Here is a 17,170-nt window from a genome sequence, read left to right as displayed (position 1 = left end):
CCAACCCAGTGGGACAACTTAAAGGGGAAACGCAGTCACGTGCTTTGACACAAATGCACTTTTCACTGTTTGAATAGAGCTCACGAAATAAATCAGCAAATATTTTCGGCTTTGTTTGTTTGTGTATTTGTTTATTTTGTAAACATTTACTGTGTAACAGTAGGAATACCCAACACAAGTTGCTATAAATTATATAATTAGTTATATATATATATATATATATATATATATATATATATATATATATATATATATATATATATAGTTTATATAATTCTTTATTCACAGTCAAATGCATACATTTTTATTCTATTTTTTTATTATTATTTATTTATTTTATTTTTTTGGTGCTGACTACAAAGGTAGACCCTATAAATATTTATCTCTACAACAAATTAACAAGCAATGCGACACAAACTGTAATTTTTTTAGATGACTGAGAGAGGACATGTCTCTACTACACAAGTAAAACATCAGCCAATAATAATAATAAAGATCATGAGAAGAGCTAGAAAGCTAGAAGCTTCAGTAAATGTCATGTGGTGGGATGCTGTCATGTTGCCAGTCTGTCTATTTGGAAAATAAAAAGTGAGATGCAATAGCAAACATGGATGCCAAAACAAAGATATCTTGATGTCTTCTCATTTAAACTACTATCAATAATATAAATTCAAGTCTGTTTGCAGTTCATAGTCTGAGATGTCTACTTTCACATCATTCAAATACGAAAACATGAGAAGGTGTAGAGTAAATCTGAAGATTAAATAATAATAATAATAATAATAATAATAATAATAATAATAATAATAATACTTTATATTTATTTCCCAAATGCTCTGTAAATTCATGCTGCCATCTTGTGGTACTTTATTTTCATGAAATAAATCCTTCATGAAAGTATTACACATGGTATAGAATATTTTATTGCTTGTAAAAACAGTCAGTTTGTAATGTAATTTAAATGATGTTTTAATGCCATGCACTATAAGTCCTAATGAAAGCATTAAGAATTGGTTTAACTGATTGAATGCACTGATTTAAACAGGTCTCATATGAAGGGCGAGGGATCAGAGCCATCACACATCTGAAGCTCCAGGTGTGAGGTGATGCCAGAGAAACGCTCCTGTAGGGGTAACAGGTAACCCATGGCCTCTCCCTGAACTACAGAGCCAAAGTAAACATACGGACGGATGTTGAAGATCTTCACACAGTGCACTGAGGAAAGATAAATAAATAACTATTGCTCAAAGACAAAGAAGTTTTTCTGTCTAGTTTAATACTATTCTAAAATGCAGGTGCCAAGTCATTAAATATGTAATGCAATGAAATATGTTCCTTGATGCATAGTTATTTTATTGACAAGGACAGTATCATATACCTTTGCTATAGAGTTTGACACCATCATACTGAACGGAGTCTCCCACTGCTCTCCCAACAGGACCGCCCAGGTTCCCCGAAAAAGGAGCATTGATGATGCCATAATCACCGCACACAATGTGGATTCCCTTGTGGATCCTGTCATCACTGAGGACACAAGATAAAAAAAAACGCGTCTCAAAAAGCAAAAGTGAAGCAAGAGAAAGTTACTGTTCGGGAAAATGCTTGAACAAACAGAGAAATGTTTTGATAGCTTCACAGGAGCGCAGTGTTTACACTTTTCATGGAAATTAAATTATGAATGGTTACTTATAGTTTTCTCTGCACTTTGACTTTATACATAATTGCTGTAAAACAAAAATCTCTTTTGAGCAATTAGATCTAAAGTAAGAGACTGTGTTAAGAGATTGTGAATATAGCTACCACTTCAGTGTGCTGTTAACTCTAAATGGGATATTTCATCCAAAAATCACAAATTCCTTCATCATTTATGTATGATCTTCTTTATTTTTTGGAACACAAAAGATGTTTTGAAAAATATTGGTTACCAAAAGTTTGCAAATATGATTAAAATGTGAATATGTGACAAATCTACAGAATGTCACATTTTATTATTAGGTCTACATGTTTTACCAAATAGAAAGGACAGCACTATTAGAGTTCATCCCACTATTTGATGTTAGCATAAGTATAGGAACAGTTGAATTTAAGGCAGATGTAAAATATTAAAAGCTAGTATTTAGTTGCAGATCCAACTGTTGTTGGTGAAATAAATGTTCAATCAGATTTAATTCTGGAGATTGATTTGGGCAATCTAAGAATTTACATTTCTTTGCCCTGATAAAGTCCTTGACTGAACTCCCATGCCATGACACCACCTCCACCAAGCTGTGTAGCTTCTGTAATTCTGTGTCGATTTCTCCTGCCGACTGTAGATTGAAAGAGCATCACGCCAGCTTTCTGGAGGTTGTTGATAATTTTACAGACAGGTCGTCGTTGGTTGCTGATGTCGCCGGTAGTTTCCAAACTCTTCATTTCTCCTTGCGCTTTGTTTTTCCTATATTCCTAATTGACTTCCTCTTTTCTTTTAGCATCAAAATTGCTTGCTTTTTTTCAGAGTCAGCTTCCTCGTCTTCATCCTGGTTTGTATGTGCCATCATAGAATGCAAGACTGAGAATGCAGAGGCAATGGATATATCTGATAAGACACATTCCCTGCTTTTAATATCTGAAGAAAAATTGCAACAGGAAACAGCTGAACACTTGGAAAGACCTGTGAGGCAATACTTATGCTCACTTCAGGTATGGATATGAAACTCCAAAAGTACTGATCTTCTTAGCTGGTAAAACATATTTGTGTTGAATCACCCAATAATAAAATGTGACATTTTGTAGTTTTGCCTCATATTCATGTTTTAATCATATTTACAGACTCCAGAGAAAACATAACAATTTTGTATTTACTATTCCAGTACTTATGGAGGTCACTGTATGAATAACCCCCATAGCATACATGATCACCCCATAGCAGATCTATACAGGTAAAGCTGGTGGAGGTGGAGGAAGCACTGCCAAGTATTTATTATTTAGTCATTTAGTCACTTAGCAGGCGCTTTTATCCAAAGTGACTTACAAAGCAAGATAATGTAAGCAATCAAAATCCACAAAAAACAATGGTATGCAAATGTTATAACATTATATAAATGTTATAATTCTCAGTAAGCTTTATGCAGTACACGTATTCTAATCACGCACACCTGACTGTCATTCATTAATGACCCACACAGCACTATAAAGTCACACAGCCACATTGTCTGGTCTCCCAAGTGGAAAAGAACTCAAACCTATGCGATATTACTTACCTGTTGATCCATGACTCCTTTATCTCCTGTGGTTCCCTTGTGTGTTCCTCCTGTGTGTGTGTCCTCTGTCTACTTACTAGGATCCAGTTCTGTTACACCAGCTCCAGGAAACACCCCTATTCTCACTGTCTCAGTCCGCCCTGGTTATCCAGAAAATAACTGTCAGTATCCTCAAGTCCGTTAAAGATTCTAAGTCTGCAATACTCAACAGTCCTTTGGTCATCTCCATCCATAATAATAAACCTGTCTGTTTGATTCTAACCACCTGTGTATCGAGTCTGACTTCCCGTTACAGAAGGCCAGACCAGCCATCATGAATCAGATAGACTCTGATCCATTCCAGGAGCTGGTGGATGCTATGAGAAGGGTTTTCAGTCAAACAACCACAGCATCAGCACCTGGCACATGGCATCAGACCTGCACCCAGATTTTATTCTTCGTCCCTGATCTACCAAGCCAGTCCCATGGTCAATTTGGCGCCCTACTCTGGCTCGACAGAAGAATGCAATGGCTTTCTCATGCAGTATTGGCTTGTACTAGAGATGCATCCACATCGCTTCCCCATAGAAAGAGCTAAAATTGCATATGTTCTAACCCTGTTAAACTGGTCGAGCCTTACAATGGGTGGAGTCATTCATAGTACTCAACACTATGGGACAAAATTTTTTCCTTAAACTCTCCATCCGTGTTGCCAATCAGATTCAGGGCTGTAAGGAGCAACATTTGTGCCAGAAACCAGCCAACTCTAGCCAGAATATTACAGTCCTCAAGAACCACACCCCGAACCCATGCAGATCGACATTGCCCATCTCTTGTCTAATGAACGTTGACACTGGCTGACCCAGGGATAATGCTTATATTGTGGCAAAGATGGAGATGTAATAAGGGCATGTCCCATTCGTCCTCCATGACCTGTGGTGAGTGTGATACAATGAGTGTAAAATCTACTCCCTTTCCATCCCTGAACAGAAGGCCATGGAGGAGTACATTTTCTGAGGCTCTACAATAAGGATACATCTGATCATCCACGTCCCTTGCTGCTTCCAGTTTTTTCTTTGTGGCTAAGAAGGACGGAAGGTTAAAGGGACAATAAGTAACTTTTTAGGTATTTTATTATCTAAAATCAATATTTTTATTCATAAATATGCCCTCAATGGTGTACAAATACCTATGCCAATGTTTAAACTAATCCTCGTAAATGAAGAATTTATTATCTTTATATACATGGGACGGGTAGGTCGACGGAGGCTTCCATGTAGTTCCGCCATCTTGCAAAACTATAATAGCAGAGAAGGACAAAAAGTACTAAGCCAACGCGTTTCCACAACGCGTTTTCGGTCAGAACCAGAAACGCAGGTGCAGAGCAGTGAGAGGCGCTTGAAACTGCACAGGCAAGTTTAAAAGTCTATTATGGACCATACATATGCGCGCCACAGGAGAAGAAAACATCGTCGCCAAAACAGTCAAAAATAGATCGTAAAAGGAAACGTGACCGTAGATTACAGAAAACAAGAGTTAATGACGGGGAAGCTTTTTCTAGGTAGAAAGAGCTAATGCTTGATAAAGATTTCAAAAGAGACGCTGAAGTGGCCAGTTTTCTTCTCGACAGGTAAGTCAGTGTTATAATCTATATTACAATATTTTTTTTATATCTAACAATGCACATTATTCAGAAAATATAACGAATAAAGAAGACATTACTAACTACTAATTACAATATTTCATGTTTTCCACAGTCAGTAATTCATACTGTAACATTCGTTTGTTAGTTGTCATGTTGCAGTTTGTTTGAAATAACACACCTGTTCACCTGAAGGAAAACTCGACGAAGTGCTATTAGAAGACATCCCGTCAAAGCTTTTTTGGTACATATCGCCTACCGTAGATGCAACGCGCATTTGAAAAAACGAAGCGCTGGAGAGCAAAATTAGTTTGAATGCAAAATACAATTTCACCACTAGATGGGAGTAATTCCTACTTAGTGTCCCTTTAAGACCTTGTATTGATTACCGGTCACTCAATAAGATCACTGTCAAGTACAAATATCCACTTCCTTTCGTCCTATCTGCCCTGGAATAGCTTCAGGAAGCCAAAATCTTCACCAAGTTGGCCCATTCCAGCCACCATTAAAGAATTCCTAAGTTTTTCCAACTTCTATTGTTGACTCATCCTGAACTACATTTCTATCACTGCTCCATTAACAAATCTCTATTGAAAGGCAAGCCCAAGCCTCTGTCCTGGAATTCCAAAGCCACCATAGCCATGAAACAACTCCAAGAAGCTTTCACGATGGCTCCACTCCTGGTGCATCCCAAAAAGACCATGCATCATTGCAGTTGACGCTGCCACATCAGGAGTAGGAGCTGTCTTGTCACAGCAGCAAGGGTATCCACCTAGGGTCCATCCATCTCCCACCGATTTCGTCACGGACCTCCCTGTATCTGATGGTAACTCTTGCATCCTTGTTACTGTTGACATATTTTCAAAGGCCTGCTGTCTAATTCCTCTGAGACTTTCAACATCCATGGAATCTGCAGAGGTACTGTTTAATCATGTCTTCCGTAATTTTGGCATTACAGAAGAGATTGTATCTGATAGAGGTCCACAGTTTATCTCATGTATGGAGTTTTATTTTCACTCATAGGTGTGACCATCAACCTTTCTTTAGGATATCACCCACAGAGTAATAGACAAATGGAACGAAAGTTCCAGGAGTTTGGCCGATACCTTCTGCCATGGTCACCAGAACTCCTGGAACTGGTTCCTTACCTGGGCCAAGTACTAACAGAACTCCCTCCTGCAACCCTCCACAAATCTCACTCGGCTATTAGCCACCTCCGTTCCCTTGGTCGGGGGAACCCTCAGAGGTTCCCTCCACCACCCATTGGTTCCAGGAGAGTGAGAGTCTGGGATTCAACATCTACAGCAGGTAGTAAGACGCCATGTCCTGAGAGTCCTTGCTCCCACCATCAAGCCAGGACAAGAGGTATGGCTCTCTACAATATACTGTATGAAAACATGGACGTACTGTCCTTGATGTCACCATATGTTTCCGAAGAGCATTTTTGAAGCCAAAAATAGGCAGAAAGACAGCGGTGACAGCAGCATCAATCCACCTGTTATTCAAGTGGCTTAACCTTAATAATGCAGAACCTTAAGGCATAATATAATTTAAGCAGATGAGTTATAAAAAAACTCACCGCCTCACAGTTGTCATGAAGGGCAAAATTAGCTATATAGAACACTCTTTTTTTTAACCAGGCTGTAAACGTGTGTTTATTATTATTTTTCTCTCTGCTGTAAAGTTGGCTATTTTAACATGGGGTGTTTATGGGATTGTCTCCCTTTTGCAGCTAGCTTCTAGCAGTCAGTCGAAGAATTGCAGTTTAAGTCACTTCCATGTGGGCTTCAGAATCAGAATCAGAATGAGCTTTATTGCCAGGTATGTTCACACATATGAGGAATTTGTTTTCATGACAGAATTTCCGCAGTGCAACATAACAGCGACAGAAAAAACCCCCAATAAGGAATAAAAAATACAAAAAAATACAAATAGGTGGGTAAGGAATGACAATATACAAATTGACAATGTATAGCAGGTATATTACAATGAGCATTTATGTATGTACATGTATATTATGTGCAAAAAATTTAAGTATACGCTAAGTATGTGTGTTATATCAATAAGTGTATGTGTATATAAATATAAATAGTGTAGTGTGTTCCACAGTTATTATCAGCTGTTCATAAGATGGATTGCCTGAGGGAAGAAACTGTTCCTGTGTCTGGTCGTTCTGGTGCTCAGTGCTCTGTAGCGTCGACCAGATGGCAACAGTTCAAAGAGGGAGTGTGCTGGATGTGAGGGGTCCAGAGTGATTTTAACAGCCCTTTTGCTCACTCTGGATAAGTACAATTCTTGAATAGAAGGGAGGGTTGTACCGATGATTCGCTCAGCAGTCCAGACTACCCTCTGTAGTCTTCTGACATCAGATTTAGAAGCTGAGCTGAACCAGACATTTACTGAAGTGCAGAGTATGGATTCAATGATGGTGGAGTAGAACTGTTTCAGCAGCTCCTGTGGCAGGTTAAACTTCCCCAGCTGGCGAAGCAAGTACAACCTCTGCTGGGCATTTTTCACGATGGAGTCAATGTGAATGTCCCACTTCAGGTCCTGAGAGATAGTGGTGCCCAGGAACCTGAATGACTCCACTGCAGTCACAGTGCTGTTCATGATGGTGAGTGGGGGGAGTGCAGGGGGGTTTCTCCTGAAGTCCACGATCATCTCCACTGTTTTGAGCATGTTAAGCTCCAGATTGTTGAGAGTGCACCAGACAACCAGCTGTTTAACCTCCTCTCTGTAAGCAGATTCGTCACCATCCTGAATGAGGCCGATAAGTGTGATGTCATCTGCAAACTTCAGGAGTTTGACAGAGGGGTCCTTAGATGTGCAATCATTAGTGTACAGGGAGAAGAGCAGTGGGGAGAGAACACAGCCCTGGGGAGCTCCGGTGCTGATTGTACGGGTGCTGGATGTGTATTTTCTCAGCCTCACTAGCTGCTGCCTTTCTGTCAGGAAGCTGTTGATCCACTGACAGATGGAGGTGGGCACGGAGAGCTGAGTTAGTTTGGGCAGCAGGAGGTTTGGGATGATCGGGTTAAAGGCCGAGCAGAAGTCCACAAACAGGATCCTCACATAAGTCCCCGGTCTGTCTAGGTGTTGCAGAACATAATGCAGTCCGATGTTTACTGCATCGTCCACAGACCTGTTTGCTTTGTAGGCAAACTGAAGAGGATCCAGCAAGGGCCCAGTGATGTTCTTCAGGTGGCCCAGCACCAGTTTTTCAAATGACTTCATGACTACAGACGTTAGAGCCACAGGCCTGTAGTTATTTAGTCCTGTAATTTTGGGTTTCTTAGGGATGGGGATGATGGTGGAGCATTTGAAGCATGAAGGGACTTCATACAGCTCCAGTGATCTGTTGAAGATCTGGGTGAAGATGGGGGCCAGCTGGTCAGCACAGGATTTCAGACAGGCTGTTGTAACACAATCTGGGCCTGCTGCTTTTTTCCTTTTCTGCTTCCGGAAGACCTGGCGCACAGCATCCTTGCGTGTGGATGGTGAGAGCGCTTGATTGGAGAGGAGTTCAGGATGGGTTGCAGGAGTTGTGAGTGGTGTGAACGGTAGTTTGGAGAGGCATTCAGGGCTGGTTGCAGGAGTTGTGAAGGGTGTGAATGGTTGTGTGGGGAGGCGTTCAGGGCAGGTGATTGGTGTTCTTTCAAACCTGCAGTAAAACTCGTTCAGATCGTCTGCCAGTCGTTGATTCTCCACAGTGCTGGGGGGTGGTGTCTTGTAGTTGGTAATCTCTTTCAGACTTTTCCACACTGATGCGGAGTCGTTGGAAGTGAACTGAGTCTTTATTTTTTCAGAATAATTCCTCTTTGCCACTTTGATCTCCTTTTCCAGTGTGTATTTAGCCTGTTTATACAAGTCATTTTCCCCCTTCACGTAAGCATCTTCTTTGGCCTGACGGAGCTGTCTGAGTTTTGCAATGAACCACGGTTTGTCATTGTTGTAATTTAGTTGAGTCTTTGTAGGAATACACATATCCTCACAGAAACTGATATATGATGATACGGTCTCTGTGAGTTTATCCAGATCGGTGGCAGCAGCTTCAAAAACACTCCAATCTGTGAGGTCAAAACAAGCTTGTAAATCCTGCTCTGCTTCATTAGTCCATCTTTTTACAGTCCTTAATAAAGGTTTAGCTGATTTTAGTTTCTGCCTGTAGATCGGTATAAGATGAACCAGAAGGTGATCAGAACGACCCAAAGCTGCTCGTGGAACAGAGTGAAATGCATCCTTTATTGTTGTGTAACAGTGTTCCAATATATTACTGTCTCTTGTGGGACATGTGATGTGCTGTCTGTATTTTGGCAGTTCACGGGAGATTGGCAGTTCAATCTTTTTAATAAAGATTGGCTTTATTAAAGTCCCCAAGAATGATTAAAATGGAGTCCGGGTGTTGCTGTTCTGTCTCTATGATCTGCTCAGCGAGTTTCTGTAAAGCTGAGCTCACGTGCGCTTGCGGAGGGATGTAAACACTGACCAGAATGAACGAGTGAAACTGACGTTCATTCTCACTTCATGAGAGTGAGCAGGAGGTTGCAGCTTGGTCTCTATGTGGGACATCCGGTTGTGCTTCCCCTGTAAGAAGCTAAGTCCCAGGTATGTTGGTCCCTTCCCCATCATTCAGCAAATCAGTCCCGTCATGTATGAACTCAAGCTTCCATCACAATACAGGATATATCCCACATTCCATGTTCCTCTGCTTAAACCTTATCACCCACCTGTTCTCCCTGTTTTCACAGAGCCTGGCACTACAGAAGAACCCCCTCTACCGTTGGTGCTGAAAGACGGAACAACTTATTCTGTAAGGAAGATTCTAAGTTCCCAATGTCAGGGTGGCAGATTGGAGTACCTTGTAGACTGGGAACGGGTACAGCCCTGAGGAAAAATAATGGGTTCCAAGGGATGATATCCTCAACCCCAATCTGTTGACAGAATCCCATGCAGTCCATCCTTATGACCCAGCTCCATGCAGTAGGGGTTGCTCACCACAAAGTTGGTATCTTCGGCCCTCAGGAGTGGGCTGTGGAGAGGGTGGTTATGTCACGGACACGTCAGGCTCTGTCACCTATCAGGGTTCACAATCACCCAAATTCTAATCACGCACACCTGACTGTCATTCATCAATGACCCACACAGCACTATAAAGACACACAGTTCACACAGCCGCATTGTCTGGTCTCCCAAGTGGAAAAGGACTCAGACCTATGCAATATTACTCACCTGTTGATCCATAACTCCTTGATTTCCTTTGGTTCCTGTGTGTGTGTCCTCCATCTACTTACTAGTATCCAGCTCTGGTGCACCAGCTCCTGGAAACATCCTGATCCTTACCGTCTCCATCCAACTGGTCCACTTTTGGTAATCCAGAAAATAACTGTCAGTATCCTCAAGTTTGTTAAAGATTCTAAGTCTGCAATACTCACCAACCCTTTGGTCAACTATTCTAACCATCTGTGTATTGAGTCTAACTTCACATTACAGATATTTTCTTTATTGTATAATAGACAAAAGGAAAACCAATAGAATACAAAAGATTAGAGGAGCTAGTGTAAAGGTCATTCCACCTGGAGGGGCACATTTATTAAGTCCGTCAAAGATATTTTGTGCCTCTTTGGGATGAACAAAGTGATGTGCACTTGCAGAACACAAGCTTCAAGTGGCACATAAGTCTGAAGTTATGAATTTAGGTAAAGTGGTGAGGAGCCAGTGGTAGTTTTGTAAGAAAACATTAATACCTTGAGTGCAAATTAATAAGCAAGTGTGATGTGCATTATGTTTGTCTCATAAAAATTAACCTTGCTGCCACATTCTGGATTAATTGTAAAGTTTTGATAGAACTGGTTGGAAGACCTGCCAAGAGAGCATTTCAATAGTCGAGCCTGGACAAAACCAGAGCTTGAACAAAGAGAGGGCCTGGTCTTCTTTGTGTTGAATAAAGCAAATCTGCGAGACCGGACAGTTTTAGTAATGTGGTCGTAGAAAGTGGAATTAATTAACTACATGTACTTACTTTATGGTTTGTGTTAAGATTAGGGTTTGGCTTAGGGTTACTTGCATGCAAATAAGCATAATTAATTGTTATTATAATAGTAAGTACATGTAACGTGTAATAAGGACACCTTAAAATAAAGTGTTACCTAAATGTTTACAGGACCAAAACTCTATAATTATATATTTTCAAATAAGTAGAGATTGTTTGGTTGCACTTTATTTTACAGTACGTGTACTAACATGTACTTATATTGTACTTACAGTGTATTTATTTAAGAAAGTTCTGGTAACACAAGGTAACTACATGGGGTAGGGTTAGGTTTAGGGGTAGGTTCAGGGTTAGTACCTAGTTATTACATAGTTATTGTAATTACTATAATAAGTACATAGTATGTACATGAGGAACAGGACTGTAAAATAAAGTGCTACCAATTGTTTTATAAAAGCAACAATGCACTTAAGTTTGTGTTATGAATATCCATGGCATGTACTAACAACCTTTAGTTGTGATTAATTTTTTAAATATCCCACTTCCAACTTCTCTTACCTCATTACTTAAACGATTGCTATGTAATGAAATAAGTTCAAAGTCACCCAAGATATGCTTTGTAATTCATGGTATTTTAGTTTTTTATTTATTCATTTATTTTTTTTGTAGATGTAATGGATGATGTATCAGGAAAAAAAGCTGTTTCTGAAATACCTCCTGGAATTAAAGCCACCACAGCCAAAGCTGTCACAAGCTCTCACTCTGTTATGATGACTTCCAGCACACAGAGCACTCCACGCTGCAGCTGAAAAAGGCAACAGGAGTTAGTCTGTCTGATTTAGTTAATAGGAACCAGTGAACATTGCATCTAGTCAGAAAGTGCTAAATCAGACCTGGCGTACAACACTGGCGTGACTTCTCTCCCCGACATTTATCCTTCAGGTATCGGCCCTGACAGATGTAGATATTACTTTGACAGATACCTCCAATGCTGGTGCAGCCCATGTCGTTTCTTGGCTTGGCTTCCCTTGACCAGATTACAATCTCTCTACCTTTTGCAATCGCGGTAAGTCTCTCATCAGGCTGGGCGATTTTCATTTCCTCCTCCTGAACTTTTCTTTTTGTTGTTTTCTTGTCATTTTCAAAGCAAATACCCACGGGAAACACTGCGAGAAGCATAAAGGATACATTCTTTATAAGTATTTAAAATAAAACTGTGTTATACGGTAAAATAATATACAGATAGGTCCATATATATTTGGATATTGTATTGTGACTGTTATATTGGATATTATATTATTAATAATAATTTTGGCTCTGTATGCCACCAGAATAAAATTAAAATGAAACAATCAATATTAAATTGTAGTGCAGACTTTAAGTTATAATCCAGGGGGTTGAATAAAAATATAACATGCTAAGGAATGACAAATATTTTTTTATACACAGTCCAAACATTTTAAGGAGTTAAAAAGTAATTGGACAAATACATATAATCATAAATGAAGTTTTTTATATTCTGTTTGGAATCCTTTGCAGGCAACAACTGCCTTAAGTCTGGAACTGATGGACATCACAATAGACTGGGTTTCCTCTCTTGTGATGCTTTGCTAGGCCTTTATTGCAGTTGACATCAGTTATTATGCGTTTATGGGTCTTTCTGCATTTATTTTGTCTTCAGCGAGTAAAATGCATGCTCATTTGGGTTGAAATCAGGTGAATGATTTGGCCATTTTCCACTTTTTTACCTTCAAAAACTCCTGGGTTGCTTTAGCCATCGTCCATTTGTACTATAAAGCGCCACCCGATCAGTTTTGCTTTGCCTTTGACTGAACCTGGGCAGACAGTATATCCCTACACACTTCTGATTTAATCCGGCGGCTTCTGTCTTCTGTCTCTTCATCACTAAAAAACAGTAAGCCAGTGCCACTAAAAGCCATGCAGTCTCTCAAATGAGGTTGAGACCATCCTCTAATCCAGAGATCTCTCAATAAGGAAACGCTATGCATTGAAGTGGAACCTGTTCACTTCTTGGTGCGGCAACTGCCAGCTCAACCCAATTAACTTCCCAGTTAGTTCAGTATTGGAGTTCTTTCAGGACCAGTTCTCTGAAGGGCTAACCCACTCCACCTAGCAATTCTACATGGCGGCCATAGCTGCGTACCATGCCCCTCTTGGTGGTCAGTCTTTGGGGAGACACCCTCAAGTTACACGTTTCCTTCACAGCTGAGGCCTCCAGTACGTTCTCGAATCCCTCCGTGGGACCTGGCCATGGTTCTGGAGGCTCTCTGCAAACCCCTCTTCAAGCCCCTCAAAAAGGTTCAGGATTGAGTTCTGAAAGACAAGACTGTTTCCTCTTAGCCATCTCTTCCCTGAAGACAGTCGGTGACTTAGGGGCCCTCTAGGTTACCCCTTCCTTACTTGGACTTTGCACCTGGTATGTCCAAAGCCTTCCTGTAACCCAGACTGGGGTGCGTGTCTAATGTGTCCTCCTTCTTCCCATGGCTGGTCGTACCTCAGGCCTTCTGCCCCTTCTCCCTTTCAGTGCCCCAGACCAGCGAAAGCTTAACTGTATGTGTCTAGTGCGAGCATGTTCTCAGAGCTGCCCAGTTGAGGAAGTCAGACCAGCTTCTAAGAGGGGTCTATCTGCTACTAAGCAGACCCTAAGCAGACCCACCTTAGGGGTCAAGGTTCACTCTACTAGGGGCATGGCAGCCTCCAAGGACTTCCAGTCGGGGGTCGACATCTGTAATGCCATGGGCTGGTTCTCTCACCTTAGCTGTACTCTTCCACACTAGACAGAGGATTTGCAAGTCAGGCAATATGGGCATTCTCATTCACATAGCATTTCGACCCAGCTTGGGTTCCTGAAGACGCTGTGTCTCATTGCCATACTTCCAGCATCCCTGCGAGGGCTTCTTTCTCTTACCAGTAGCTGCCGCTGGCTCCACCGTGCATGCTGGTCGCCGTATTTTCTTGCCACTCCATGGACTGATTACACACATGATTCAGAGTGTGGTCTAGCTGAATGCATTCCCATAACATTTCAACGCAGTGTCTCGTTCCCTCGAGCACCCATGGTTGCATATGTAACCTATGGACGTTTTTCTTTTAAATGGAGTGGATCTCTGATCATTCATTGCTGTAGCCCTCCGTGGATGTCCATGCCTCTTTAATAATGCTGAGCACACAAGATTTAACATTTTAAAAAATTATAAACTAGAAGAGTTCATACAAATAGGGCCCAATGTACTGTGTGATTTTCTGTATTGATTTTTCACCTATGCTTTAGCTGAATCTTGATCGCACATTGCATTGTGTTGTGTTTCGGCATTTATGCACAATGTTTAGGCAGAAGTTACCAGTGCCTTTTGAATTTTTCTACAGATATTTGTCTTGAAGTATAGTGAAAAGTGTGTGTGTTTAACGAAAATACTTATTTTAAGTTATTGATTTTAAGTTAAAAATAAAATGCAATACAATGTACGTTTTTTAAAGTAAGTGTAAAAAATCCATTAATGTGAATATCAGTGCAAATATTGCAGTGTTGGAGGTTAATGTACAATGCTGTCCATCCTTCAGGAATGGTTTGAAAACCCCTGCTGTAGGAACCAGTTTTTTGGCAATGCTTCATGAAAGTGGGCGATCACTGCTGAACTCTTTTGCTGTCGTTTTTGTTTCCGTGGTAACAGTGACTTCTGTGACTGCTGTAAACGCATGGTTATAAATCTTAAATCACATTTCTGTAAGATTCGATAAAATCTGTAAACATAACTTAATATAAAAATATAGAGCTATAATTTGAGTCGAACTTTGATTGTCTTCTGGCAGATTAGTCGTTAATTTCTTTTCTCCGGGCGTGAAAATAATGAATTGGCAGTCTGTAAACTTGGCATTCAAAGCCACACTGTGTTCTGGCAGTTTTTCAGACTGAAATGAGCTTTGCTTTGGTATTAGCGCCTCTGAGAGAGCAATCTTTTTCTAACATTTTAAAGGAAATCTGCATAATAGTCATGCCACCTCAGACTTTCTTTTTAAGCATTTTGTAGCCTTCTCCTCTTCCTTAACAACTCTGAAATCTCATTTGAATAGTGTGTCTTGTTTGTTTTGGAGCTTGCATGCTTTTATTGTATAGAAAAGGCAACCAGACATTATTCAAATGACCTTCTTTTATACATCATTGAAGAAAAAAGTTATGAAATAACATATGACTGACTAACCAATGATCAGCTTGCTTAGAATATATTTCTGCAATGCATCATAAATATTTTTGTGTTCTTTACAAGAGGTTTGGATTTGAAAAATGTTAATGACTAATCGCAATAATCTTTTGTCTAATGATCCATAACACACATCTATTCTTAGTCTTGTTCAACAGCATGAGTGTAATTATAAAAAGTCAGTAAGTGGAAAGACTCATTAATTACAGCATTACTTCTTCAGTCAGACTTTGGATTAATTTGATACCAATAAAACATGTCCACTTACAAGAATAAATCGGTGCGAACACATATACGTCACAGAGTGATTTGCTATATATGCTGTTGGGTCATTATAGTCCTCTTTTTGGTCATTTAGGACTCTAAAGTTGGCTTCAGTTAAAATATGTTTCATCATTTATTTAAACACTTTGCTCTACACTTCAAGACAAATATCTGCAGAAAAATGGAAAAGGCACTGGTTAATTCTGGCTAAACATTGTGCATTAATTCTGAAACACAACACAATGCAATGTGCAATCAAGATTCAGCTAAAGCATGTGGGCAAAATCAATACAGAAAATCACAAACTCCTCTAGTTTATCATTTATTTTAATGTTAAATCCTACAATGAACATACAGTACATGCATGTCAGATGAATTCTGTAAAAATCATGATATTTATTTTCATATCAGTCTGAAATGTGTTTTATTATTGCAGTATATAGCATTATTTAGTATGCATGCATGCCAGTTTTCCACCCTCTGACCATTTGAATAAAAAGTGCATTTTTGTTTCAGATTCTTTTTTAAGTCGTCAGTGTAAGGAAATATTTGCATATGAAGTATCAATCAGATAATTTCCATTCAATATATAAAAGGCATTTGAAAAGTATATATATTTTTTAAAATAAAACTAAATAAATAAATAAAAATTGAATGTAAACTGTCAGTAAGCCAAACTCTGTAGTTTCTAAATTACAATTCAACTGCAGATGCCTCAAGAGTCCGTCTACTTACAACATGCCAGGAAAAGTAAAGTCAAGGATAGCTTTAGCAGCATCTTTTGAGTTCAAACGTCTAAGAAAACAGGAATAGTTATAGTGAATATGACCACAAAATATGGAATCAGCATTTCTATGGAATATTTACAAATGAACACAGAGTTTAGGATTAAAGTAGTGCTTACCCTATAGTGCAGAACTCAGATGAGAACAGAACGAGCCCTGTGTCAGCAGAGGAAAACATCACAAGATGCCAGTGTTGATATTGGCCTGTAAACACATCTCCTTTTGCTTCATATGAGAAAACCACTTTTAGAAAAGAAACTGAAATATGAGGGAGACATTTGAACTTATAATGTAACATCTAATTAATTATATGATGTGTCGATTCTTTACTCTAATTAATTATTTGACAATTATTAATAAATTAACAGCACTCTTGTGATTTTGCCGAGACAAAAACTCTTTCAGGAGCATTTTTGCCCCAATATATTGAATTTTAGGGTACAATTGCATTTATGAACTGTATGAAATGTAAGATGATGGACAGGTCTGGGGGCGGGGCCAGTGCTTTAACTGAGTTAAAATAATTTAATTGTGCTATGTTTTATAACTAATTAATTAAGTTAACACATTAAAATGACATCCCTGATGTATATACAAATGTTGGCTAAGGAACTCAGACTTCAACCTGTGTAATTTTAGAACGACTGAGATACTATTATGGTTTTTATTCATATTTAGATTCTTTTATATATTAATTTTAATTTTACCTGACGTTTTAGTAATCTTTAAAAAAAATGTCTATACAGGTTTATTAATAAATTATTTAAATTACAATTGTTGTAGTTTTAGTACAAAACTAAACTACACAGCTGTGATAGATGTTGCTTTGGCAACTAGCTAAAATAAAATAATTTATATTTTATTTCAGTCAATTCTGTTCATCTGTTAAAGCGGTCAGAACACAGAAATTCTTGTTAATAGCGACACCGCTGGCCGCAATGTGAACTGCAGCCGGCAATGTATTTAATTGGGCGTCTTTGAATGTGCAGTTTAATTTACGTATTTACTTAAAATTCTCAGGTAATATCAATGATATGACATATGTGTCCGAA

At 39.3% G+C, this 17,170-nt stretch overlaps 1 protein-coding gene across 2 annotated transcripts; it reads right to left on the bottom strand.

Annotated features, from left to right (window-relative positions):
- Positions 1 to 905: 905 nt before the first annotated feature.
- LOC127986259 (leukocyte cell-derived chemotaxin-2-like) lies at positions 906 to 16,129 on the bottom strand. Of its 2 annotated transcripts, none has more exons than XM_052588525.1 (5): positions 16,069 to 16,129; positions 11,743 to 12,015; positions 11,564 to 11,654; positions 1,379 to 1,524; positions 906 to 1,215 (listed from the first exon to the last, which is right to left on the bottom strand). In XM_052588525.1, the coding sequence occupies exons 1-5, from the start codon at positions 16,109 to 16,111 to the stop codon at positions 1,049 to 1,051; spliced, it is 720 nt and encodes a 239-aa protein (XP_052444485.1). In that variant the 5' UTR covers positions 16,112 to 16,129; the 3' UTR covers positions 906 to 1,048. The 2 variants fall into 2 exon arrangements, with proteins under 2 accessions (XP_052444485.1, XP_052444486.1); XM_052588526.1 differs by having other exon boundaries at positions 906 to 1,161.
- Positions 16,130 to 17,170: the final 1,041 nt, after the last annotated feature.

The sequence above is a fragment of the Carassius gibelio genome, chromosome B21, assembly GCF_023724105.1.
Source record: "Carassius gibelio isolate Cgi1373 ecotype wild population from Czech Republic chromosome B21, carGib1.2-hapl.c, whole genome shotgun sequence".
Lineage (NCBI taxonomy): Eukaryota > Metazoa > Chordata > Actinopteri > Cypriniformes > Cyprinidae > Carassius > Carassius gibelio.
Note: the sequence above shows the minus strand (reverse complement) of the source record. Positions and strands in the feature narration are given on the sequence as shown.